Source organism: Cherax quadricarinatus, chromosome 34, assembly GCF_038502225.1.
Source record: "Cherax quadricarinatus isolate ZL_2023a chromosome 34, ASM3850222v1, whole genome shotgun sequence".
In the NCBI taxonomy this organism is placed as follows: domain Eukaryota; kingdom Metazoa; phylum Arthropoda; class Malacostraca; order Decapoda; family Parastacidae; genus Cherax; species Cherax quadricarinatus.
Window position 1 is genome coordinate 1229053 of NC_091325.1, and position 25276 is coordinate 1254328.

General features: G+C 38.2%; 1 protein-coding gene and 1 long non-coding RNA gene across 2 annotated transcripts; both read right to left on the reverse strand.

The window, feature by feature from the left end:
• Positions 1–3643: 3643 nt before the first annotated feature.
• LOC138853582 (uncharacterized) lies at positions 3644–10069 on the reverse strand. The gene is made up of 2 exons (XR_011392752.1): positions 9917–10069; positions 3644–4655 (listed from the first exon to the last, which is right to left on the reverse strand). It is a non-coding gene; the product is annotated as an uncharacterized lncRNA (long non-coding RNA).
• A 2231-nt stretch (positions 10070–12300) lies between these two features.
• Positions 12301–23787, reverse strand: LOC128693706 (putative protein N-methyltransferase FAM86B2). Its single transcript, XM_070091080.1, has 6 exons — positions 23503–23787; positions 21982–22239; positions 21348–21453; positions 21035–21175; positions 16337–16438; positions 12301–13046 (listed from the first exon to the last, which is right to left on the reverse strand). Exons 1-5 carry the CDS (start codon positions 23770–23772, stop codon positions 16338–16340), a joined length of 876 nt encoding a protein of 291 aa, XP_069947181.1. The 5' UTR covers positions 23773–23787; the 3' UTR covers positions 12301–13046; position 16337.
• Between the last annotated feature and the right edge of the window lie 1489 nt (positions 23788–25276).

Genomic DNA, 25276 nt, shown 5'->3' on the forward strand with positions numbered 1-25276 from the left:
ATAAAGAAAAATTGGATATCAAATTGGGGAGGAGGAGTATGGAAGAAGTGAATGTTTTCAGATACTTGGGAGTTGACGTGTCGGCGGATGGATTTATGAAGGATGAGGTTAATCATAGAATTGATGAGGGAAAAAAGGTGAGTGGTGCTTTGAGGTATATGTGGAGTCAAAAAACGTTATCTATGGAGGCAAAGAAGGGAATGTATGAAAGTATAGTAGTACCAACACTCTTATATGGGTGTGAAGCTTGGGTGGTAAATGCAGTAGCGAGGAGACGGTTGGAGGCAGTGGAGATGTCCTGTTTAAGGGCAATGTGTGGTGTAAATATTTTACAGAAAATTCGGAGTGTGGAAATTAGGAGAAGGTGTGGAGTTAATAAAAGTATTAGTCAGAGGGCAGAAGAGGGGTTGTTGAGGTGGTTTGGTCATTTAGAGAGAATGGATCAAAGTAGAATGACATGGAAAGCATATAAATCTATAGGGGAAGGAAGGCGGGGTAGGGGTCGTCCTCGAAAGGGTTGGAGAGAGGGGGTAAAGGAGGTTTTGTGGGCAAGGGGCTTGGACTTCCACCAAGCGTGCGTGAGCGTGTTAGATAGGAGTGAATGGAGACGAATGGTACTTGGGACCTGACGATCTGTTGGAGTGTGAGCAGGGTAATATTTAGTGAAGGGATTCAGGGAAACCGGTTATTTTCATATAGTCGGACTTGAGTCCTGGAAATGGGAAGTACAATGCCTGCACTTTAAAGGAGGGGTTTTGGGATATTGGCAGTTTGGAGGGATATGTTGTGTATCTTCATATGTGTATGCTTCTAGACTGTTGTATTCTGAGCACCTCTGCAAAAACAGTGATAATGTGCGAGTGTGGTGAAAGTGTTGAATGATGATGAAAGTATTTTCTTTTTTTGGATTTTCTTTCTTTTTTGGGTCACCCTGCCTCGGTGGGAGACGGCCTAATTTTTTAAAAAAAAAAAAAAAAAAAAAAATAATAATAATAATAATAATAATAATTCTCAAAGAAGAAGCAGAAAATAATTCTACCTCTGTTATCCATGAGTGTCGTAAGAAACAACTAAAATGCCGGGAGCAAGGGGATAGTGACCCCTTCCCCTGTATATATTACTAAATTTAAAAAGAAAAACTTTCATTTTTCTTTTTAAATTTACTACTATTATTACTATTACTATTATTAAAAACTTTTGTTTTTCTTTTTAGGACACCCTGCCTCGGTGGAACATGGCCAGTGTATTGAAAAATAATAATAATAATAATAATAATAATAATAATAATAATAATAATAATAATAATAAGAGGTACAGAACAAAAGTGGTACAAGGATGAATTAACATTTTATTCCCTTGATGAAAACTCCCGTAGTGATGAACAGTTGTTATGGCAGACTTTTACAAGAATACAATGAATTTATAAACCTTAAACTAGTGTAGAAATATTTTATCAACATGTTGAGTTTGACATATGTATCACAACACTGTACCTAATATGATAATGCAATTAAAAAAGGAATTGAAAACTTAGTAAAAGGCATTTGAAATAATATTACTGTATTATTATATTTGTGGGAAAGCATTCAAAAAGTCTTTTCAGAATACTAACCTGGATAATTAATAATTCAGGATAATCTAAAAAAAAAAACAAAGAAAGTGGCTTATATCCACTTGTGTCCTCAGGTCCTTCTCCAGGATATGACACACCACAGAAATTATTTATTATTATTATTATTATTATTATTATTTACTAATATTATTACTATTACTATTATTATTATTCATAGTAAGGTGCAAAATCCATAAAAATTATGCAGTGCTTTAAGCATATACCATTTCCAACATTTTCAAATTTACACTATTGTTATCCCCTTGCTACTGTTGTCACCAATTCACAATCACATTACAGAAATCAAAATCAAAAAGCAAGTAAAACTATTAAAATTCAATTTTCACATTCCGTAAGCCATATCCATAATTCATTTTGTGTCACTAGCCATGTCTGCATATTTAGATGAAACAGAAAATATCCCCACCATTTATGCCAAGAGACATGCTGGGTTCTCAGTCAGGCAAGCACCCTGTGTGGATAGTGGCACCTTTTCCAGAGAAGGGGCTCCTGCTCCTAGGAATATACTACTAACAACTCTGCCATGGCAATAAAGTATCCCAGTTTGGGAAAGATTTGCTGCTAGGTAACAGAGCTAGCAGGTATTTGCTGCTAGGTAACAGAGGCAGCAGGTATCTGCTGCTAGGTAACAGAGGTAGCAGGTATTTGCTGCTGGGTAACAGGGGGAGAAGGTATTTGCTGCTAGGTAACAGGGGCAGTAGGTACAGTGGACCCCCGGTATTCGATATTAATCCGTTCCTGAGAGCTCATCGAATACCGAAAATATTGAAAAGCGAATCAATTTTCCCCATAAGAAATAATGGAAATCAAATTAATCCATGAAAGACACCCAAAAGTATGAAAAAAAAAAATTTTACGACATGAAATATTAATTTTAATACACACAAACTGAAGAAGACATGCACAGTTACATGACACTTACCTTTATTGAAGATCTGGTGATGACTGATGGGATGGGAGGAGGGGAGAGTGTGGATGGTGTTAGTGTTTAGAAGGGGAATCCCCTTCCATTAGGACTTGAGGTAGTAAGTCCTTTTCTGGGGTTACTTCCCATCTTCTTTTAATGCCACTAGGACCAGCTTGAGAGTCACTGGACCTCTGTCGCACAACAAATCTGTCCATAGAGCTCTGTACCTCCCGTTCCTTTACGATTTGCCTAAAATGGGCCACAACATTGTCATTGTAATAGTCACCAGCATGGCTTGCAATAGCTGTGTTAGGATGATTTTCATCCATAAAGGTTTGCAGTTCAACCCACTGTGCACACATTTCCTTAATTTTTGAAGTAGGCACAATGGATTCCACAACTGGCATAGGCTTCTCAGGGTTAGCCCCAAACCCTTCAAAATCTTTCTTAATTTCCATACTAATTCTCACCCTTTTTACCACAGGGGTGGCACTAGAAGCTTTCTTGGGGCCCATGGTGATTTATTTTGCAGAAACAAGCACCAAAAACAGTGATAATATGGAATGTACCGAATGTATCCTTAGATGCGTGCACACTGGCACGCACAGGGCAGTTCAGGCCACACGTGGACACGTCTCGTACAAATCATATCGAATACCGGGTTTTCAATCGGATACCGAGGCAAAATTTTTGCGTTAAAACGCATCGAATACCGGATTTATCAAATACCAATGCCATCGAATACTGGGGGTCCACTGTATTTGCTGCTAGGTAACAGGGGCAGCAGGTATTTGCTGCTAGGTAACAGGGGCAGCAGGTGTTTGCTACTAATAGGGACAGCATGTATAATTGCAGCTAGGTAATAGGGGCACCAGATATTTGGAGACATACCCACATGCCCTGAATTCAGTTTGGGTCTTTTTAGCTGCAAGACAAATATGCTATTACCGAGCATTATATCCAAGCACCACACAGTGCCAGCAGTCAATAATGCCAAATAATAATCACCAGTACAGTAGAATCTCAGAGTATTGCATCATACAAGAAGTACTTGTTCCAGTAAAAATATGGTGGTACAGTTGGAAGGAATTAGTCAGAAATACTGAAATTTACTTTATTTATTGAGGCATTGGGTTATCATTATTTAAGATATACATTATGGTAAAGTACATCATCTGATATCAGTTGGCAGAGGACTCTTGCAAGTAGAGCAACTGCTCTCCCTCAAGTCAAGGCTGGTGAACAATATTAATACAGATGATCACCGAGTCATTTGGCAGGCATTCATTAAGCCCCATTCATTTATGATTCAGTCCCAAATAATTTTAATTTTCCTATCAAATCCCAAGCCTAAAGGATGGACATAAAGTCCCACTGCAGTGATATTATCTGTATGTTGCTCTTTGTGACAAGAATGAGAGAGGCCAACATAAATAATATTACCTCATTGAGGTATGAGTCAGAGCTATTATTGGAATGTTGCCCTCTGTTGTTCTCATCACATTATTTGATGCATTCATATGTTCTCTTAAACATTTTCTTCCACAATGAAGACTGTGTGTCATAAAAGTTATTGCAGGTGACTACCAGTATTTTAGGTCTGCAGCATTTAATCACACTCGGAAAACTTTCTCATTAACAATGCTCCAGAGATAGCTAACATATTTTGTCAAGTACTGTATAGGTTTTGGGCTCACCAAGCCATGTTAAACTATCGTTCACTAGATGTGTTTGTAAGATATTTTCCAGTGGATATTACTTTACTTATTGAATGCGTAAACAAGCTTGCCATATTCTTTAGAAAAGGTTCTTTGCAGGTAGAGATTACAGAACATGTCATTAGGCAATATAATGAAGGAAGAGTGAATGGGCAACCTTCCTTTGCATGCAAAATGAGAAAGTGTAGACAAATATAGAAGCTTTGATGACAATAACTAACAATAATTAAGTTAAATTGATAAAAATGTCTGTCCAACTATTCTTAGCCTAGTTTAAGAAACTTAGTCTGTCCATTGTTTTGTAACAAAGTTGGATTCCGTCCAATGTTGCACTGAATCAAAAGAACTGGAAACATGTCAGTGATGTAGACATAATGTGGTGACAGTCCTGCATGATCTGCAAAGAACAGAAATAGATCTGGATGAGCTGGATCAGTTAGTCAGTAGAGCTGTGACATAGATCATAACCTTCTAGTATGGATGAAGAATGATCGTTTTTGCCTGTAACCTTGAGTGAAAAGTTAATTTAAGGGATGACTGAAAATCTCACATATTAAATGATGAGTGACTATAGTCCTAGAGTAATGGTAGCATTAGAAGCACAATATTCATTAGACAATACTGAGGATCATTGTATTTTAATAAAACTGCAGTTATTAACCAATATTACAAAATTACAATGACAATAAGGCCAAATATCAAAATATGTAGATGCATATATTATGGGATGTGAGAGGAATTCATTATTTTTATTTATACATAGATGATCAAAAAAAAAAAAATAGCTAAAACTAATCTGCTATTGTAGTGTCTTGGTGGCACTGCTCTTGGTGTCATGAGATGTAGTGCCACCCATCACTAGGACATACTGTCTCCTCCCAACAAGAAATCTATACAGGACAAACTTGCATTAGTCCACACATTGTAATATTTGAATTCAGTTCATTCGCAGAAAAGCAGAAGTGACATTATATTAATGACATATTTTCTTTTCAATATTTATGAAAGTTGTAAAGCTAACAAGTCACTCTATTAATCAAACAATACTTTCTAGTCATCTGTGCAATATATTTATGCTGATATTATTTGAGAGATCATATATTAAATTTGTTTTATACAAGCCTATACCTGAAGACTTATGAGAGTAACATGTGAACACAGTTTCTATAGCATTATACAATCATAACATAACTGTAACATTGCTTAAGCTATAAACTAGATCAAAGAAATATTGCAGCACACAGTACAGTTAAATGTACAGTATATATATTTATTATCTAGCAGAGCTAGCAGCACCAATGTATCGTGCACTATTATTATATTCATGGGGAGGCACTAAACCCAGAAGTTATACAGTGAATGGGGAATGGGAGGTAATTAGATTTGAAGCAAGGAAGTGAAATGGTAGCTCCAATTTTAATTTCAATGTCAAAGGAGTGACAAAAAACAATATGTATACATGTACATATACATATATATATAAGTAAACCCTCGATATACAGGTGCTCATTGACTTACGATATTTTGACTTCACGATGGTACACAAGAATTACTTTGGAGATGAAACTTAAGATAATTGCCCAGCATAAAGGCGGCAAGTTCATAACTTCTATTCATTTACACGTACAGTGGACCCCCGGTTTACAATATTATTTCATTCCAGAAGTATGTTCAGGTGCCAGTACTGACCGAATTTGTTTCCATAAGGAATATTATGAATTAGATTAGTCCATTTCAGACCCCCAAACATACACATACAAACGCACTTACATAAATACACTTACATAATTGGTCGCATTGGGAGCTGATCGTAAAGTGGGGATCCACTGTATTTACTTTTCAATACTGGTATTTAGTCAGCTACAGTAATTATTTGTTTATTTACTTATTCAGTGACAGTAGTTATTTATTTACTTATATATTTAGCATATCATATTCATATTCAACTTACGATTTTGTTGACTTATGATGAGTTCGTCAGAATGTAACCCCATCGTAAGTCTAGGAGCACCTGTACTGAAGCAGCTAATGGGTTTGATTCTCAGTGTCCATTACATCAGTTTCTTGTATCAGAGAGATGTACTAAGCCCTTACAGGTTATAGAGCACCTGGGGAGGATCAGAGTTAACCCAGGGAAGGGGAAGATAAGCCCAGTTCCTTGATGAAGAACCCCTTGGTAAAATGTTAAACAACTGCAGAAAAAGCAGTAAAATACTCTAACACATACCTAATATATTGTAGTATCATACAAACAATTTATTGATATACTGTAATATTATTATTATTATTACAATCATAACTAAGTGCTAAACCCACTAAGGTCATACTGAAATAATACAAGTTGAAAGTACAATTTAATCAGTGGATTTTGCCTAATTATTTAAGAAGTCCATTATATCAAGGCCCATTATATCGAAGGTTTACTCTTTACGTACATATATAATTTTTTTTACTCTAAGCAAATGCTTTTCATTTATTTTGCAGGAAACCAATATTACTTTTTTGATGCTGCACTTGCTTTAATAACACAGAATTCACTGCAATAATGAAAAAAATATATATAAAATATTAAAAGCACCATATCCAAAGAAAGTCCTAAGCTTGATAAGAGCAGCACTTAACTGTTAAGAAGTAATTAGCAAGTGATAATATAGGCACTGAGACATGCAATATAGGCACTGAGGCATGCAATGTAGGCACTGAGGCATGCAATGTAGGTACTGAGTCATGCAATGTACGCACTGAGGCATGCAATGTACGCACTGAGGCATGCAATGTAGGCACTGAGGCATGCAATGTAGGCACTGAGGCATGCAATGTAGGTACTGAGACATGCAATGTACGCACTGAGGCATGCAATGTAAGCACTGAGGCATGCAATGTAAGCACTGAGACATGCAATGTAGGCACTGAGACATGCAATGTAAGCACTGAGACATACAATGTAGGCACTGAGACATGCAATATAGGCACTGAGGGAGGCATGCAATGTAGGCACTGAGGCATGCAATGTAGGCACTGAGACATGCAATGTCGGTGCTGAGGCATGCAGTGTAGGCACTGAGACATGCAATGTAGGCACTGAGACATGCAATGTCGGCACTGAGGCACGCAGTGTAGGCACTGAGACATGCAGTGTAGGCACTGAGACATGCAGTGTAGGCACTAAGGCATACAATGTAGGCCCTGAGACATGCAATGTTGGCACTGAGGCATGCAGTGTAGGCACTGAGACATGCAATATAGGCACTGAGGGAGGCATGCAATGTAGGCACTGAGACATGCAATGTAGGCACTGAGACATGCAGTGTAGGTGCTGAGGCATGCAGTGTAGGCACTGAGACATGCAATGTAGGCACTGAGACATGCAATGTCGGCACTGAGGCACGCAGTGTAGGCACTGAGACATGCAGTGTAGGCACTGAGGCATGCAGTGTAGGCACTGAGACATGCAGTGTAGGCACTGAGACATGCAGTGTAGGCACTGAGACATGCAGTGTAGGCACTAAGGCATACAATGTAGGCCCTGAGACATGCAATGTCGACACTGAGGCATGCAGTGTAGGCACTGAGACATGCAATATAGGCACTGAGGGAGGCATGCAATGTAGGCACTGAGACATGCAATGTAGGCACTGAGACATGCAGTGTAGGCACTGAGACATGCAGTGTAGGCACTGAGACATGCAGTGTAGGCACTGAGACATGCAATGTAGGCACTGAGACATGCAATATAGGCACTGACGGAGGCATGCAATGTATGCACTGAGGCATGCAATGTATGCACTGAGGCATGCAATGTAAGCACTGAGACATGCAATGTAGGCACTGAGACATGCAATGTAAGGACTGAGACATACAATGTAGGCACTGAGACATGCAATATAGGCACTGAGGGAGGCATGCAATGTAGGCACTGAGACATGCAATGTAGGCACTGAGACATGCAGTGTAGGCACTGAGACATGCAGAGTAAGCACTGAGACATGCAGTGTAGGCACTGATACATGCAATGTAGGCACTGAGACATGCAATATAGGCACTGAGGGAGGCATGCAATTTAGGCACTGAGGCATGCAGTGTAGGCACTGAGACATGCAGTGTAGGTACTGAGACATGCAGTGTAGGCACTGAGACATGCAGTGTAGGCACTGAGACATGCAATGAAGGCACTGAGACATGCAATATAGGCACTGAGGGAGGCATGCAATGTAGGCACTGAGGGAGACATGCAATGTAGGCACTGAAGTATGCAATGTAGGCACTGAAACATGCAATGTAGGCATTGAGGCATGTAAAGTTGGCATTGAGGCATGCATCATAGGCACTGAGGCATGCAATGTAGGCACTGAGGCATGCAATGTTGGCACTGAGGCATGCAATGTAGGCACTGAGGCATGCACTGAGGGGATGACAATATAGGCACTGAGGGGATGCAATATAGGCACTGAGGGGATGCAATGTAGGCACTGAGGGATGCAATATAGATACTGAGGGATGCAATATATGCACTGAGGGATTCAATATATGCATTGAGGGATGTAATATATGCATTGAGGGATGCAATATAGTCATTGAAGGCTGACTATAGCAACTGAGTGTACAATATAGACACTGGGGGATGCAATAAAGGCACTGAAGGATGCAATAAAGGCACTAGGGGATGCAATAAAACTACTGAGGGATGCAATAAAGGCACTGGGGGTGCAATAAAGGCACTGAGGGATAAAATAAAGGCACTGGAAGATGCAATAAAGGCAGTGGACATGTAATATAGCCACGAAGAGTTGTAATATAGCCACTGACAAATACAATATAGGCACTGATAAATACAATATAGGCACTGATAAATACAATATAGGCACTGAGGATACAATACAGCAACTGAGGGTACAGTGTAGACACTTGAGGTACAATAAGAGTAACAGGTTGACAAGCTCTCTGAGGATGCTAGGTTACAAAGACGCCAAGTTCTGAGGATACCAGATTCCGAGGATACTAGGTTCCGAGGATGCCAGGTTATGAGGATACCAGGTTTCAAGAATGCCAGGTTCTGAGGATACCAGGATCCAAAGACACTAGGTTCTGAGGACATTGTGCCCCAAGGTGACTAGGTTCCAAGGATGCCAGGTTCTAAAGACACCAGGTTCCGAGGACACCAGGTTCCAGGAGCTTTGTCAAACCATAAGGGCTTAACAAGGCTACCAGAGAGCGAAACATTGCCACGATAAAATGTCACATTAGTTGCATCTTTGTCCATTTACCTAACATTCTGTCGGTAATTCTACCATTATTACCTTCATAGATTTTGCTTTCTCAATTTTTCCCTTTAGAGGAAAAACTAAATTCAGTAGTACCGTCCCAGATACTACCGAATTTAGTTTTTCCTCTAAAGGGAAAAATTGAGGAAGCAAAATCTATGAAGGTAATAATGGCAGAATTATCAACAGAATGTTAGGTAAATGGACATAGTGTCCTCAGACCTGTATGTTAGAAGAGAAGTTGTGTTATATTGTATCGTTTATACATTATATTCACAACCTGGGAGTTGCTTTGTCAAGGTTGTAAAAGTAACAGCTATACCCTGAACATTTGTCTGAATTGCAAATAAAAAATCAAATCATACAAAACTAAACAGGTGTGAGTGTGTGTACTCACCTAATTGTAATTGCAGGGGTCAAGACTCAGTTCCTGGCCCCACCTCTTCACTGGTCGCTACTAGGTTCTCTCCCTGCTGTCCCTCCCTGTGTTCCTCCAGAGATGGGACACAGCAACAAGAGATCACAGTTGGAAGCTGAAAACTCAGATGAATCACAGGGATGTTAGGAAGTATTTCTTCAGCCACAGAGTTGTTAGGAAGTGGAACAGTCTGGGAAGTGATGTAGTGGTGGCAGGGTCCATACATATCTTTAAAAAGAGGTATGATAAAGCTCATGGAGCAGGAAGAGTGATCTAGTAGAGACCAGCAAAGAGGCGAGGTCAGGAGGTATAAATCGACCCCTGCAATCACAATTAGGTGAGTACACACATACACACACTGTATGTGTGTGTATGCTGTAAAATCCTTCCCAAAAAGTGCCAATAATATAGTGAAGGTCTTGAGAGAGGTACCAGTAAGACCAGGAGATGTAACACTAACTATACTGTAACTGTTACTCAGCAGAGTCATGGTGGTTTATTTTACTCAGTGCCCTTTGCTCAAGTTCAATAATTCTCCTGATAAAAAAGTATATTCATTCAATGCAAAATACTGTACTGAAAGTCAGAAATTTCCCCAACATTCTAATTAAATAATGCAGAACGTTTATGAATACAATTAATGTAGGTTATCATTCAGTCACTTAAAATGTAATTAATATGACTAATGTAAAAGTCTTATGAATGAATGTTCTCCCTTATAAGTGTGAAATATCCCTATAATGCTTTCTTCTCAACTCACAACGTGCAGTGTACCCCATTACCTGTTTATTATGCTTCACCAACATAGCTTACAGTCGCTGGGCTTTACATGTACTGACTGTAACCGTCTGCTTCAATTTTCTTTCCAATGGAAATATATTTCAAGAAATGACAGTTATTTTATCGGGTAAAAAGACGAGCAGACAGCTACAGTCTATGTCACCTTAATTAAGATCATCGCAAACACGACCATAGTTATCCTCTACGCTACACCACAACAATTTTGCTCAGCCACTTAAGGAGGTTTTTAAACACTAATTGTTACTCAATTTCTATTTGAAAAAATGAGACAAGTTGACTACAGTTCAGAAATATTTTTAGTATTTGTTAAAACTTATGGCTAGATAACCATACACATATAAAATAAGTCATTTTATTTCCTAAGAAACCATAAACAACTGCCTAGACACAAAATATTTATTATCTACTTAAATTTCATATCAAAAACTAATAACTTACTTGATATTGTACAATTTTCTATAAATTTATTTACAAAAGTTTTTAAAAGTATCACATTAATATTAAAGTTCGTACCTATAAATCACACATGAAGGCTGACCAAAATTTAATGGTTTAGTTATGCACCCAAACTGTATATAAAAATTATTTTGACACAGTTAACTTATTATCCAAATGAAATTTTCATGACCGGAGTAAGGCGCACATGTACACAATTCTGTGTACCATGTATTATTATTATTATACTTATGGAAAGCGCTAAACCCATAAGGATTATTCAGCGCTGTCTGTATATTTAGAAATGTGTAATTTGCTCGACTTTCTACAGAACACACTGTATTATCAATGTAAATATTACTAACATACAATTCATTATGTATTGTCCATATTTATACTGTACTGTATTTGTATGCATTTTCCAAAATTTGCCTTTGGGTGAGTAGTTGTGGCCTTCATGACTATCATCACTTCTAACTTTTTTGGAAAACCTCATCACCAATATGCAAATACCTCCTCATATGCACAATAATTACTACTGTTACACATAACATCATCAGTAAGTTTGACTTTTCATGTGGTCCTTAATTAAATAAACTTAGTTTCTTGTGTTTTTTTGCAATTTATGATCCTTATACCTAGTTAAGATTTTGTATGGATTTTTAATCCCGGAGGGTTAGCCACCCAGGATAACCCAAGTAAGGCAGTGCATCATCTTATTTCCACTGGGGTCCTCAATCTTGTCCCCTCAGGATGCAACCCACACCAGTCAACTAACACCCAGGTACCTACTTGCTTGCTAGGTGAATGGAAACAGCAGGTGTAAGGAAACATACCTAATGTTTCCACTCTTGCCGGGGACTGAACCACGAACACTCAGTGTGTGAGGCGAGAGCGTTGCCTACCAGGCCTACAAGAATTACATCTCTTGATTATATCAATAATTTTGAATATGGCTCTTATAACCTGGTAAGAAGTAGGGTGACCCAATAAAGAAGAAACACATTCACCATAAATCATGAAAAGTAAATTACTCAGGCTAGCAGAAAGAGCATGAGAAACTTATTGCTTCAGAAACACTAAATATAAAGTTTAAGACTGACAGCTCTGCTAGCTGATGTTTGCTCTGGTCCATAACATGACAGAAAATGATCAGTAATAACCCACATGGAGACAGAAACTTGGGTGATTAATTGATCTGTATATTTCAACCCCCCTTCTGGGATCCTGTTCAGAAAACAATCAAAATATACAGATCAATTAATCACCTGAGTTTTTCCTCCATGTGGGTTATTACTGAGCATTAACAAGTCTTCATTACATTTTACTTATCCATGATAAAAAAGAGCATTATTAGTGTTAGAAAGGCAAGCACTTCTCTTCCACTATTTAAGTCTGTTAAAAATGGAAAAAGCCAGTTTCACCAATATATAGGAAGAGGAAAGAGGAACTGGGAAAATAATAAAACTACTGAAATATTGGTAGCAGGAGAACCAGATTACTTTGAAATGTACGTATTCCTTTTTCAAAATACATGTTTAAATCCAAGTGGGAACTGATGTATTAACATTCTATAAAAATACAATTTTTTATTCAAGTCTATTTCTACATGTGTGTTCTTTACATATTATACTGTATACAGATTTTCTATGACAATCATAGACTTAAAATGGTGACCAATGATGATGACTGAAGGTGACAGCATGTGGTGATGCAGACCTGGAAGCTAGAGTGTCTCGAATCTTGAGTGTGTACCAATACCAGCAGGACCAGGACCAGGACCAGGATCAGGACCAGGACCAGGACCAGGACCAGTGCCACTGGACCAGTACCAGCAGTACTAGTACCTGCAGGACTAATAATTATACTGCACCTGTAAAACAAATTTCAATCAATAAATCAACTTTATTTCTAAGGATACATATTCCACTGAATTACAGGGGACAAAAGAAACTGTAAAAATTATAGAGGAATAAGTTTACTGACTATACCAGGAAAAGTGTACGGTAGGGTTATAACTGAAAGAATTAGAAGTAAGACAGAATGTAGGATTGCGAATGAGCAAGGAGGTTTCAGAGTGGGTAGGGGATGTGTAGATCAAGTGTTTACATTGAAGCATATATGTGAACAGTATTTAGATAAAGGTAGGGAAGTTTTTATTGCATTTATGGATTTAGAAAAGGCATATGATAGAGTGGATAGAGGAGCAATGTGGCAGATGTTGCAAGTATATGGAATAGGTGGTAAGTTATTAAATGCTGTAAAGAGTTTTTATGAGGATAGTGAGGCTCAGGTTAGGGTGTGTAGAAGAGAGGGAGAATACTTCCCAGTAAAAGTAGGTCTTAGACAGGGATGTGTAATGTCACCATGGTTGTTTAATATATTTATAGATGGGGTTGTAAAGGAAGTAAATGCTAGGGTGTTCGGGAGAGGGGTGGGATTAAATTTTGGGGAATCAAATTCAAAATGGGAATTGACACAGTTACTTTTTGCTGATGATACTGTGCTTATGGGAGATTCTAAAGAAAAATTGCAAAGGTTAGTGGGTGAGTTTGAGAATGTGTGTAAAGGTAGAAAGTTGAAAGTGAACATAGAAAAGAGTAAGGTGATGAGGGTATCAAATGATTTAGATAAAGAAAAATTGGATATCAAATTGGGGAGGAGGAGTATGGAAGAAGTGAATGTTTTCAGATACTTGGGAGTTGACGTGTCGGCGGATGGATTTATGAAGGATGAGGTTAATCATAGAATTGATGAGGGAAAAAAGTTGAGTGGTGCGTTGAGGTATATGTGGAGTCAAAAAACGTTATCTATGGAGGCAAAGAAGGGAATGTATGAAAGTATAGTAGTACCAACACTCTTATATGGGTGTGAAGCTTGGGTGGTAAATGCAGCAGCAAGGAGATGGTTGGAGGCAGTGGAGATGTCCTGTTTAAGGGCAATGTGTGGTGTAAATATTATGCAGAAAATTCGGAGTGTGGAAATTAGGAAAAGGTGTGGAGTTAATAAAAGTATTAGTCAGAGGGCAGAAGAGGGGTTGTTGAGGTGGTTTGGTCATTTAGAGAGAATGGATCAAAGTAGAATGACATGGAAAGCATATAAATCTATAGGGGAAGGAAGGCGGGGTAGGGGTCATCCTCGAAAGGGTTGGAGAGAGGGGGTAAAGGAGGTTTTGTGGGCAAGGAGCTTGGACTTCCAGCAAGCGTGCATGAGCGTGTTAGATAGGAGTGAATGGAGACGAATGGTACTTGGGACCTGACGATCTGTTGGAGTGTGAGCAGGGTAATATTTAGTGAAGGGATTCAGGGAAACCGGTTATTTTCATAGAGTCGGACTTGAGTTCTGGAAATGGGAAGTACAATGCCTGAACTTTAAAGGAGGGGTTTGGGATATTGGCAGTTTGGAGGGATATGTTGTGTATCTTTATATGTGTATGCTTCTAAACTGTTGTATTCTGAGCACCTCTGCAAAAACAGTGATAATGTGTGAGTGTGGTGAAAGTGTTGAATGATGATGAAAGTATTTTCTTTTTGGGGATTTTCTTTCTTTTTTTTTTGGGTCACCCTGCCTCGGTGGGAGACGGCCGACTTGTTGAAAAAGTAAAAAAAAAAAAATGTATGTTTAGAAAAATAATAATTATCTACATCATTGTGGCCAGACATAAATTAGACCTAAAACTCACTGATATGGTTTTACAGGGATCGAATGGTACATTAGAAGACAGCGGAACCTCGGTGTTCGAAAGTACCAGACCTCAAATGAACTGGAGTCCGAGCAATTTTGTTCATGAAAAAAATGACCCGGTCTTTGAATGTTTTTATGAAGTCCAAATGTGCCGACCTGTTTACAATTCAGTTGTAAAAAGCTTTACATAAAAGCCCTGTTCAAAAATGCTTTGAAGTGACCTCTGACACTGACCTAACTCTCAGAAACTTTTCGAAGAGCCAGGTCAACAGCCTCCAGTGTGCGAGGCTGATAATTAAAGCCTAGGAAATATTGTTTCAGACATTGAACCTTTCACAGTTCGAACACCACCTAGGAACCAATTAAATTCAATCACCAAGGTTCCACTGTATTTAAAAGAAGCTTTACACCTGTGTGAGTCATTCAGCACACCGAGTGGTGGCGGTAATAATAATAATTTGCAGTTCGGAGGGGCATCTGAACTGTAGTATTGGCACGCCTCAGGCAAGACTGATAAGAGTAAATGATGGTGAAAGTGTTTCTTCTTTTTTGGGTCACCCTACCTCAGTGGAAGACAGACGGTGTGTTAAAAAATATGACAATACTGATACATAGTTTTTACAAAACTACTTATACTGAGTATTTCAGGCAAGACAAACTTAAACCTATCATAAGACTAAAATGCCTTCAACTCTCGAGACAGAATTGTTACTCTCACGGCTAAAAGCAAAGATATTAGAAGACAATACATCGAGAGAATTTGTAAACATGGAATATCAGCAGTTATAAAAATATACAGTAGCTATATTTTTTAACACACTGGCTATCTCCTACTGAGGCAGTGACCTGAAAAAGAAGAAACAAAAGCTTTTCTTCTTTTTACATTTAGTAATTTATACAAAAGAAAGATTACCATCCCCTTGCTCCCGGCATTTTAATCGCCTCTTACGACACACGTGGCTTACAAAGGAAGAATTCTTCTTTTTTTTCAACACGTTGGCCATCTTCCACTGAGGCAGGGTGACCCAAAAAAGAAAGAAATACTCTCACCAACAGGGATTTATATTTAATGTGAGTTATGTGATGTTAATGAGCTTCTTAAAAGATAGCAATTGAATGACTGATGGTGAATGAGCTTTATCCTTTTTGAATCACCCTAACATAGTGGGAGATGGCTGGTGGATTAAAAGTAAATTACACAAGTAATCTGAGAAAAAGATTTAAGAAAAAGCTAAAACTGGAATGATAATTCAGAATAGTGTTTTACAACTGATTATGGAAGAGGTAAGGTATGGGACATAGATTAAAATTATCTATTAATAGGGCTAAGGATTATCTCAATTGGATAAAAATGCCTTCACAAGCATCCACCTTGAAGAAACTCTCAGGAAAGTATCTTTAATGCAAGATAAGATCATGGATGCTTGTTCTTTAGTTTGCTTTTAAGATACATAAGTACAAGTCTAGGTAAATGCTAACCTTACAGTGATATATGGAGGATGATGACAGACATTTTTGGTTGTGATGGAGACTTCTGATATTGGTGGTGGGTTTCTGAAGCTACAACCAGACCACTGGATGCTGAAAGAGACAAGATTAACCAAGAACTCAAAGAAATTATAACCATTATGTTGTTAAAGTAAGAAAAAATATATAGTACATGTACTTGCATATATCAAGACAAGGGTAAAACAAAATATACCCTAAATGAATACCTGGAGTTTTTACCTGGAGAGAGTTCCGGGGGTCAACGCCCCCCGCGGCCCATAAATAATGCACAAATAACCCGTACGTAGGAGAAACAAACTTAAAGACGATGTTTCGGTCCGATTTGAACCAATAACTATTCACACTGTTGGACCAAAACATCATCATAAAATTTCTTACTTCCAAGTGCAGGTTAGTTGTGTATTGTTCCAGTCACAGTATTGTGCCTGTGTGCTCTTTAAGCATGAATAAAGCATAAGTATCAGTTAATTCTCAGCCTGAGATGGGAATTACAATAATTAAAATACTATTTTACATAGTTAAAAAGTAGGAGAAACTTTTAGAGAGGGTGTGGTAGGTAAGTTTGGGGTGCCAGGTGTAAATGATAATGGGAGCCCTTTGATTGAACTTTGTATAGAAAGGGGTTTAGTTATAGGTAATACATATTTTAAGAAAAAGAGGATAAATAAGTATACACGATATGATGTAGGGCGAAATGACAGTAGTTTGTTGGATTATGTATTGGTAGATAAAAGACTGTTGAGTAGACTTCAGGATGTACATGTTTATAGAGGGGCCACAGATATATCAGATCACTTTCTAGTTGTAGCTACACTGAGAGTAAAAGGTAGATGGGATACAAGGAGAATAGAAGCATCAGGGAAGAGAGAGGTGAAGGTTTATAAACTAAAAGAGGAGGCAGTTAGGGTAAGATATAAACAGCTATTGGAGGATAGATGGGCTAATGAGAGCATAGGCAATGGGGTCGAAGAGGTATGGGGTAGGTTTAAAAATGTAGTGTTAGAGTGTTCAGCAGAAGTTTGTGGGTACAGGAAAGTGGGTGCAGGAGGGAAGAGGAGCGATTGGTGGAATGATGATGTAAAGAGAGTAGTAAGGGAGAAAAAGTTAGCATATGAGAAGTTTTTACAAAGTAGAAGTGATGCAAGGAGGGAAGAGTATATGGAGAAAAAGAGAGAGGTTAAGAGAGTGGTGAAGCAATGTAAAAAGAGAGCAAATGAGAGAGTGGGTGAGATGTTATCAACAAATTTTGTTGAAAATAAGAAAAAGTTTTGGAGTGAGATTAACAAGTTAAGAAAGCCTAGAGAACAAATTGATTTGTCAGTTAAAAATAGGAGAGGAGAGTTATTAAATGGAGAGTTAGAGGTATTGGGAAGATGGAAGGAATATTTTGAGGAATTGTTAAATGTTGATGAAGATAGGGAAGCTGTGATTTCGTGTATAGGGCAAGGAGGAATAACATCTTGTAGGAGTGAGGAAGAGCCAGTTGTGAGTGTGGGGGAAGTTCGTGAGGCAGTAGGTAAAATGAAAGGGGGTATGGCAGCCGGGATTGATGGGATAAAGATAGAAATGTTAAAAGCAGGTGGGGATATAGTTTTGGAGTGGTTGGTGCAATTATTTAATAAATGTATGGAAGAGGGTAAGGTACCTAGGGATTGGCAGAGAGCATGCATAGTTCCTTTGTATAAAGGCAAAGGGGATAAAAGAGAGTGCAAAAATTATAGGGGGATAAGTCTGTTGAGTGTACCTGGTAAAGTGTATGGTAGAGTTATAATTGAAAGAATTAAGAGTAAGACGGAGAATAGGATAGCAGATGAACAAGGAGGCTTTAGGAAAGGTAGGGGGTGTGTGGACCAGGTGTTTACAGTGAAACATATAAGTGAACAGTATTTAGATAAGGCTAAAGAGGTCTTTGTGGCATTTATGGATTTGGAAAAGGCGTATGACAGGGTGGATAGGGGGGCAATGTGGCAGATGTTGCAAGTGTATGGTGTAGGAGGTAGGTTACTGAAAGCAGTGAAGAGTTTTTACGAGGATAGTGAGGCTCAAGTTAGAGTATGTAGGAAAGAGGGAAATTTTTTCCCAGTAAAAGTAGGCCTTAGACAAGGATGTGTGATGTCACCGTGGTTGTTTAATATATTTATAGATGGGGTTGTAAGAGAAGTAAATGCGAGGGTCTTGGCAAGAGGCGTGGAGTTAAAAGATAAAGAATCACACACAAAGTGGGAGTTGTCACAGCTGCTCTTTGCTGATGACACTGTGCTCTTGGGAGATTCTGAAGAGAAGTTGCAGAGATTGGTGGATGAATTTGGTAGGGTGTGCAAAAGAAGAAAATTAAAGGTGAATACAGGAAAGAGTAAGGTTATGAGGATAACAAAAAGATTAGGTGATGAAAGATTGAATATCAGATTGGAGGGAGAGAGTATGGAGGAGGTGAACGTATTCAGATATTTGGGAGTGGACGTGTCAGCGGATGGGTCTATGAAAGATGAGGTGAATCATAGAATTGATGAGGGAAAAAGAGTGAGTGGTGCACTTAGGAGTCTGTGGAGACAAAGAACTTTGTCCTTGGAGGCAAAGAGGGGAATGTATGAGAGTATAGTTTTACCAACGCTCTTATATGGGTGTGAAGCGTGGGTGATGAATGTTGCAGCGAGGAGAAGGCTGGAGGCAGTGGAGATGTCATGTCTGAGGGCAATGTGTGGTGTGAATATAATGCAGAGAATTCGTAGTTTGGAAGTTAGGAGGAGGTGCGGGATTACCAAAACTGTTGTCCAGAGGGCTGAGGAAGGGTTGTTGAGGTGGTTCGGACATGTAGAGAGAATGGAGCGAAACAGAATGACTTCAAGAGTGTATCAGTCTGTAGTGGAAGGAAGGCGGGGTAGGGGTCGGCCTAGGAAGGGTCGGAGGGAGGGGGTAAAGGAGGTTTTGTGTGCGAGGGGCTTGGACTTCCAGCAGGCATGCGTGAGCGTGTTTGATAGGAGTGAATGGAGACAAATGGTTTTTAATACTTGACGTGCTGTTGGAGTGTGAGCAAAGTAACATTTATGAAGGGATTCAGGGAAACCGGCAGGCCGGACTTGAGTCCTGGAGATGGGAAGTACAGTGCCTGCACTCTGAAGGAGGGGTGTTAATGTTGCAGTTTAAAAACTGTAGTGTAAAGCACCCTTCTGGCAAGACAGTGATGGAGTGAATGATGGTGAAAGTTTTTCTTTTTCGGGCCACCCTGCCTTGGTGGGAATCGGCCGGTGTGATAATAAAAAAAAAAAAAAAAAAATAGTTAAAAAATAAAAAAGACTACCCTTTTATGATTGGGATCTCTCTGCACCATGATCAGGATCTCTCTGCACCATGATCAGGATCTCTCTGCACCATGATCAGGATCTCTCTGCACCATGATCAAGATCTCTCTGCACCATGATCAGGATCTCTCTGCACCATGATCAGGATCTCTCTGCACCATGATCAAGATCTCTCTGCACCATGATCAGGATCTCTCTGCACCATGATCAGGATCTCTCTGCACCATGATCAAGATCTCTCTGCACCATGATCAGGATCTCTCTGCACCATGATCAGGATCTCTCTGCACTATGATCAGGATCTCTCTGCACCATGATCAGGATCTCTCTGCATCAAGATCTCTGCACCATTATTTTCTCCCATCTTCTACATAAGAAATATTGCCAGAAGTGTAAAAGTTGCCAAGAGGAAACCGGATCCCTCTGCCAAGTGGCAGACCAACCAGGCTCTAATGAATATGTGGAATAATGGGCCATCAACAGCAATAGCCTGGATGAACAGGCAATCAACAAAAAAGCCTGGTCCCGGCCTGGCTGCAAGGGTAGAAAACTCGAAATCAATCACAGGTATAATTTTTCTCTAGTCAATAAAGTCACATGATGATCAAAAATCCTAATCATACCTGTAATCACAATGCCTCCTTCTCCTACCAATGATTTCAATGGATGTACACCACTACCTATTTCTAATATAATTTAATACTCCAGGTAGGGTAACCCTCAGTCACTCAATCATTGTCTTACCAGAAGGGTGACAGGTAACAGTTCATCATATGTATGATGTAATAACATACTATAATTATACACTTACAGCAGCAACTGAGGACACTTTCCAAATTATCTCTGGAGGTCCTCCAGCTGGCAGCTGGGCTTTAGGGGCTCCAGCCCCTAAAGCCCATGCCTTAATCTGGCCCTGACTATGGAATGTAATACAATACTTCAAGTATCAACATATAGCAATTCCCAAGTAGGTGTACTCAACAGTAACACTGTTTTGGTGTGGTAAAATTATGTAAAACATTTTCTTCTTTTATATTTTTGGAAGAATAAGGTTTTGAGTGCTAATGCCAATAGATAATACAAGTACAGTGGACCCCTGCATAACGATTACCTCCGAATGTGACCAATTATGTAAGTGTATTTATGTAAGTGCGTTTGTATGTGTATGTTTGGGGGTCTGAAATGGACTAATCTACTTCACAATATTTCTTATGGGAACAAATTCGGTCAGTACTGGCACCTGAACATACTTCTGGAGTGAAAAAATATCGTTAACCGGGGGTCCACTGTACTACAGTAAAATAACCCTTGTATACCCTCAGGAATAAATATGATGAGAAAAAAGAAAGAAATTTGCATAAAACTTTACCTAAAGTATGCTTGAAGAAAGCATATGTATCTGGGTTCCTTATAGTGCAGGCAACATATGCTACTACACCAGGTTTTCTTCTTAGTGCATAATTCAACACCTTCACTAAATGTATTATGACATCACAGTCATAAACCACATCTGAAAGTTGAAGCAACATATATAACAACTAAAACTGCATAACAACTAATGCTGTATAACAACAAAAGTTGATTTAGTATTTAATTAGACATCATATAACTCTATTATTCAAGATTAATTCACAGACCCTTCACATGTACATTACTTGAGCAGTAATGTACATATACAGTACCTGCAGCCAGCACAACATCAACATCAAAATCACATGAATCTCTTTCCCAGTCTAATCTTCTGACTTGAATCTTGATGTTAGTGTACAGTACCGTAAAATCATTTACCTGAAAGGAACACTGAATTAACCTTATTTTTCTATACAGTACAATACAGATATAGGCATTCCATAGGATCCCTGTATCCATTAGGGGATATGCTACAAGGACCTGCCGCAGATACCAAAACCGAGGATAGTAGTGAACCTTATATATAAGTGGTTTATCATTACATACATATCTATTATAAAGTTTAACTGATAAATTGCGCACAATAAGTCGAGAATTGGCACTTTTTCACCAACAGGAATTACTTCACAGCTTCTCTTAGGCTTTGAAGAACTGCCAGTATTACTACTTTTGCACTTTGAGGCCATTATTAAGCAAAATTAAGGCTTAATTTCAGGCCACAGTAAACCACGGATAACTGAAATCGCGGAAACCAGACCCGCGGATACAGGGGTCCTACTATACTGTATTTATGAACAATATGACACACTATAACTAAAGGAATACAAGCAGGACACTTTTTAATATGAAGCAGACACAGGATAATGATGTAATCAAATTTTGAGTAATCAAAGTTGCTTTTCTTACCAAGTAATTAAGGTTGGCTATTTTTTCCATGTCATGTTGAGCCAAGTCAGACTGCTTTCCAGTCGTATTTATTAGTATGTTTTCAGTTAAAGTCGTGAGGACAGACGGATGTTTGTCTGTGAAGGTGTATGACAGAGGCTTACATCGTTGAACAACCGTCAGGCCTAAAAACCCCAAACCAGCACCCAGCTCTAAAATTTTCTTATTCTTGAAATGATGAGATTCTTTGCAACACCACTCTGCCAGTATGTGACTAGCCTGCAAAATATCATTTTAAATTAAGATGATTTCTAAGAAAAATCCTGTAATAAAAATATTAACCATGAGGTTTAGTGAAAATAAATAATTTTGAATACTCCAGCTATTTTATAAACAGCACTAACCAGCAGTAAACTAATAGGAGTCATACATCACATGGGGAATAGGAAATAATCACATTCAGTCAATGGGGAGAAGAGCACCAGTTCCTTAGAACAAGAGCCCTTCACTGGCACCAAGGCATTCCCTTTGAAGGGTAGTGTATAAAACTGCTGAGTATGAAAATGAAGTCAAATAATGCTGATTTAAAGTTGCTAAGACTGGCACTAACATTATGCGTTACTGTAATCCAAAATCTGTTGATGAACAAGATGCACATGTCTTATTCATCAATATGTCATTGTCATGTAAAAATAACCAGGAAAACCAGTTCACTTTCATGTACTTACACTCACAGCTACACTCCTGTGAAGATATGCAAGAAAGCATATAAAAGCAATCAGGTTTACCTGTTTATATTTGACAGTGGTGTATTGTTTTTATTTGTAGTCACAAGTTTCAATGGGACTTCTTCCATAACATTGATGTAATGAAGACAAATGTCACAAAGCTGACAAATGGAGAAAATAAAACACAAGTGAATAGAAGATCTTTCTTGAGATGCTTCACCTGTGGGAGAAGCGGATAAAGAAACCGGTTCCAAAGGCAAAAATTCTCCATAAAGTTCCTCTTTGCAACTGTCTTTTTTGTCTCCACTATTAATGTATAATAAATCTCTCTCTCTACTGTATCTTGCTTCCTCTGAAAACTTAGTCTTGAGTAGACACCTCATGAAGGACAGGCAGAATATTATCAAAACATATTAACTGCTTTAAAGTGTTCAAGACTTCTGAAGAATCATTTAAAAACACCTAAAATCTCAATCAAGAACATAAATAATATTAATAATACAATCAAAACTAAGTGCTAAACCCATTAGGGTCATACAGCACTACAGGGTAGGGCATACTAAAGATGTATAATGCCAGATCAGAGACTAGCGAAGGTGCAGAGTATGTCAGAGGCAGTCAATCAAGAATAAATTAGGGCAAAACACAAATATATATCATTCAGGTCTGGCTTGATCAAGTAACATGCTTTATTAAAACATTGCTCAATAAAAGAACTTAGTAAATGTTTTTGTTTTATCCTATTACTTGAAAGTTTTCTATCAAATTCAAATTCAAGTACAGTATGTATATACAGTAAGAGAGAATCACTGACCTCCCACGTGCACAAGCCTGTTGTCCCATCATAAATAAGTTTGGATGTTTCTTTAAGTGTGATGGCATCAGCATCCCCCAAGCTGTAAGTTCTGTAGTAGTAGTCACTTAAGTGTAATAAAGAGCTCTGGGAGAGCAACTTAGTGTATGCTGTGTAAAGCTCTTCACTCACTTCACAATTACTCGCTTCAAGCTGTAATGATTTTTTATACATTTCACCACAATAGCCATTTGTTTCCAATACTGAATGAACATCTGGACTGTTATACATCAAATATATACTAATACAAATACAAATAATTTATGTATTTCTTTTCTGCAGTATACAGGTAATGTTATGCAGTATAATGTTATGCAGTATACAGGTAATGTTGTGCAGTATACAGGTAATGTTATGCAGTATACAGGTAATGTTATGCAGTATACAGGTAATGTTATGCAGTATACAGGTAATGTTATGCAGTATACAGGTAATGTTATGCAGTATACAGGTAATGTTATGCAGTATACAGGTAATGTTATGCAGTATACAGGTAATGTTATGCAGTATACAGGTAATGTTATGCAGTATACAGGTAATGTTATGCAGTATACAGGTAATGTTATGCAGTATACAGGTAATGTTATGCAGTATACAGGTAATGTTATGCAGTATACAGGTAATGTTATGCAGTATACAGGTAATGTTATGCAGTATACAGGTAATGTTGTGCAGTATACAGGTAATGTTATGCAGTATACAGGTAATGTTATGCAGTATACAGGTAATGTTATGCAGTATACAGGTAATGTTGTGCAGTATACAGGTAATGTTATGCAGTATACAGGTAATGTTATGCAGTATACAGGTAATGTTATGCAGTATACAGGTAATGTTATGCAGTATACAGGTAATGTTATGCAGTATACAGGTAATGTTGTGCAGTATACAGGTAATGTTATGCAGTATACAGGTAATGTTATGCAGTATACAGGTAATGTTATGCAGTATACAGGTAATGTTATGCAGTATACAGGTAATGTTATGCAGTATACAGGTAATGTTATGCAGTATACAGGTAATGTTATGCAGTATACAGGTAATGTTATGCAGAAAAGAAAGTCACTAGCATAACACTAGACATAATATCTAGATAATCAATTACACACTAGAAAGTACAGTATACTGTAATACAGAACTCCAGTATACAATATTTCATATGGTTACTAAATGATTTAAATCTTCATGAAAAATAAAATACTGCACATAGAAGCATTGAAATTTCTGCAGTGAGTTTTGCAATGTGACAAAAATGTACAAGGGACCACTAGAACATATATTGGAATTAGAAACAGCTTTATTAGTGTGAGTGAAAAGCAATGTTAGTCTCACTGATCATTGCAATTAATGGTAATGGCTGACGACGTACCTAGACAATTTTGATATATTTTTTCAGGTGAATGGACTTAGGTTAGGTTGAGAATTAGATACAATGATTTAAATTAGAAAAAAATACTCATATAGGCTAAGTAACATTATTTTCTCAATACTATTACAATAAAGTTAATCGTCATTTTCAGAGCCACTGTGACATTATTACTGGAAATACAAGGATCCCACTTGAAATATAAGGACCTCACTGGAAATACAAGGACTCCACTTGAAATACAAGGACCCCACTGGAAATACAAGGACCCCACTTGAAATACAAGGACCCCACTGAAAATACAAGGACCCCACTGGAAATACAAGGACCACACTGGAAATACAAGGACCGCACTGGAAATACAAAGGC

Bases quoted from the DNA above. Each gene is read 5' to 3' on its own strand.
- LOC128693706 (XM_070091080.1), bottom strand. From the start codon at position 23,772: ATGTATAACAGTCCAGATGTTCATTCAGTATTGGAAACAAATGGCTAT. The intron at 22,240-23,502 runs GTCAGTGATTCT...GATATTTTGCAG, and splicing joins CAGGCTTGTGCACGTGGGAG to GCTAGTCACATACTGGCAGA. The intron at 21,454-21,981 runs GTAAGAAAAGCA...TGTTCCTTTCAG, and splicing joins TAGCCAACCTTAATTACTTG to GTAAATGATTTTACGGTACT.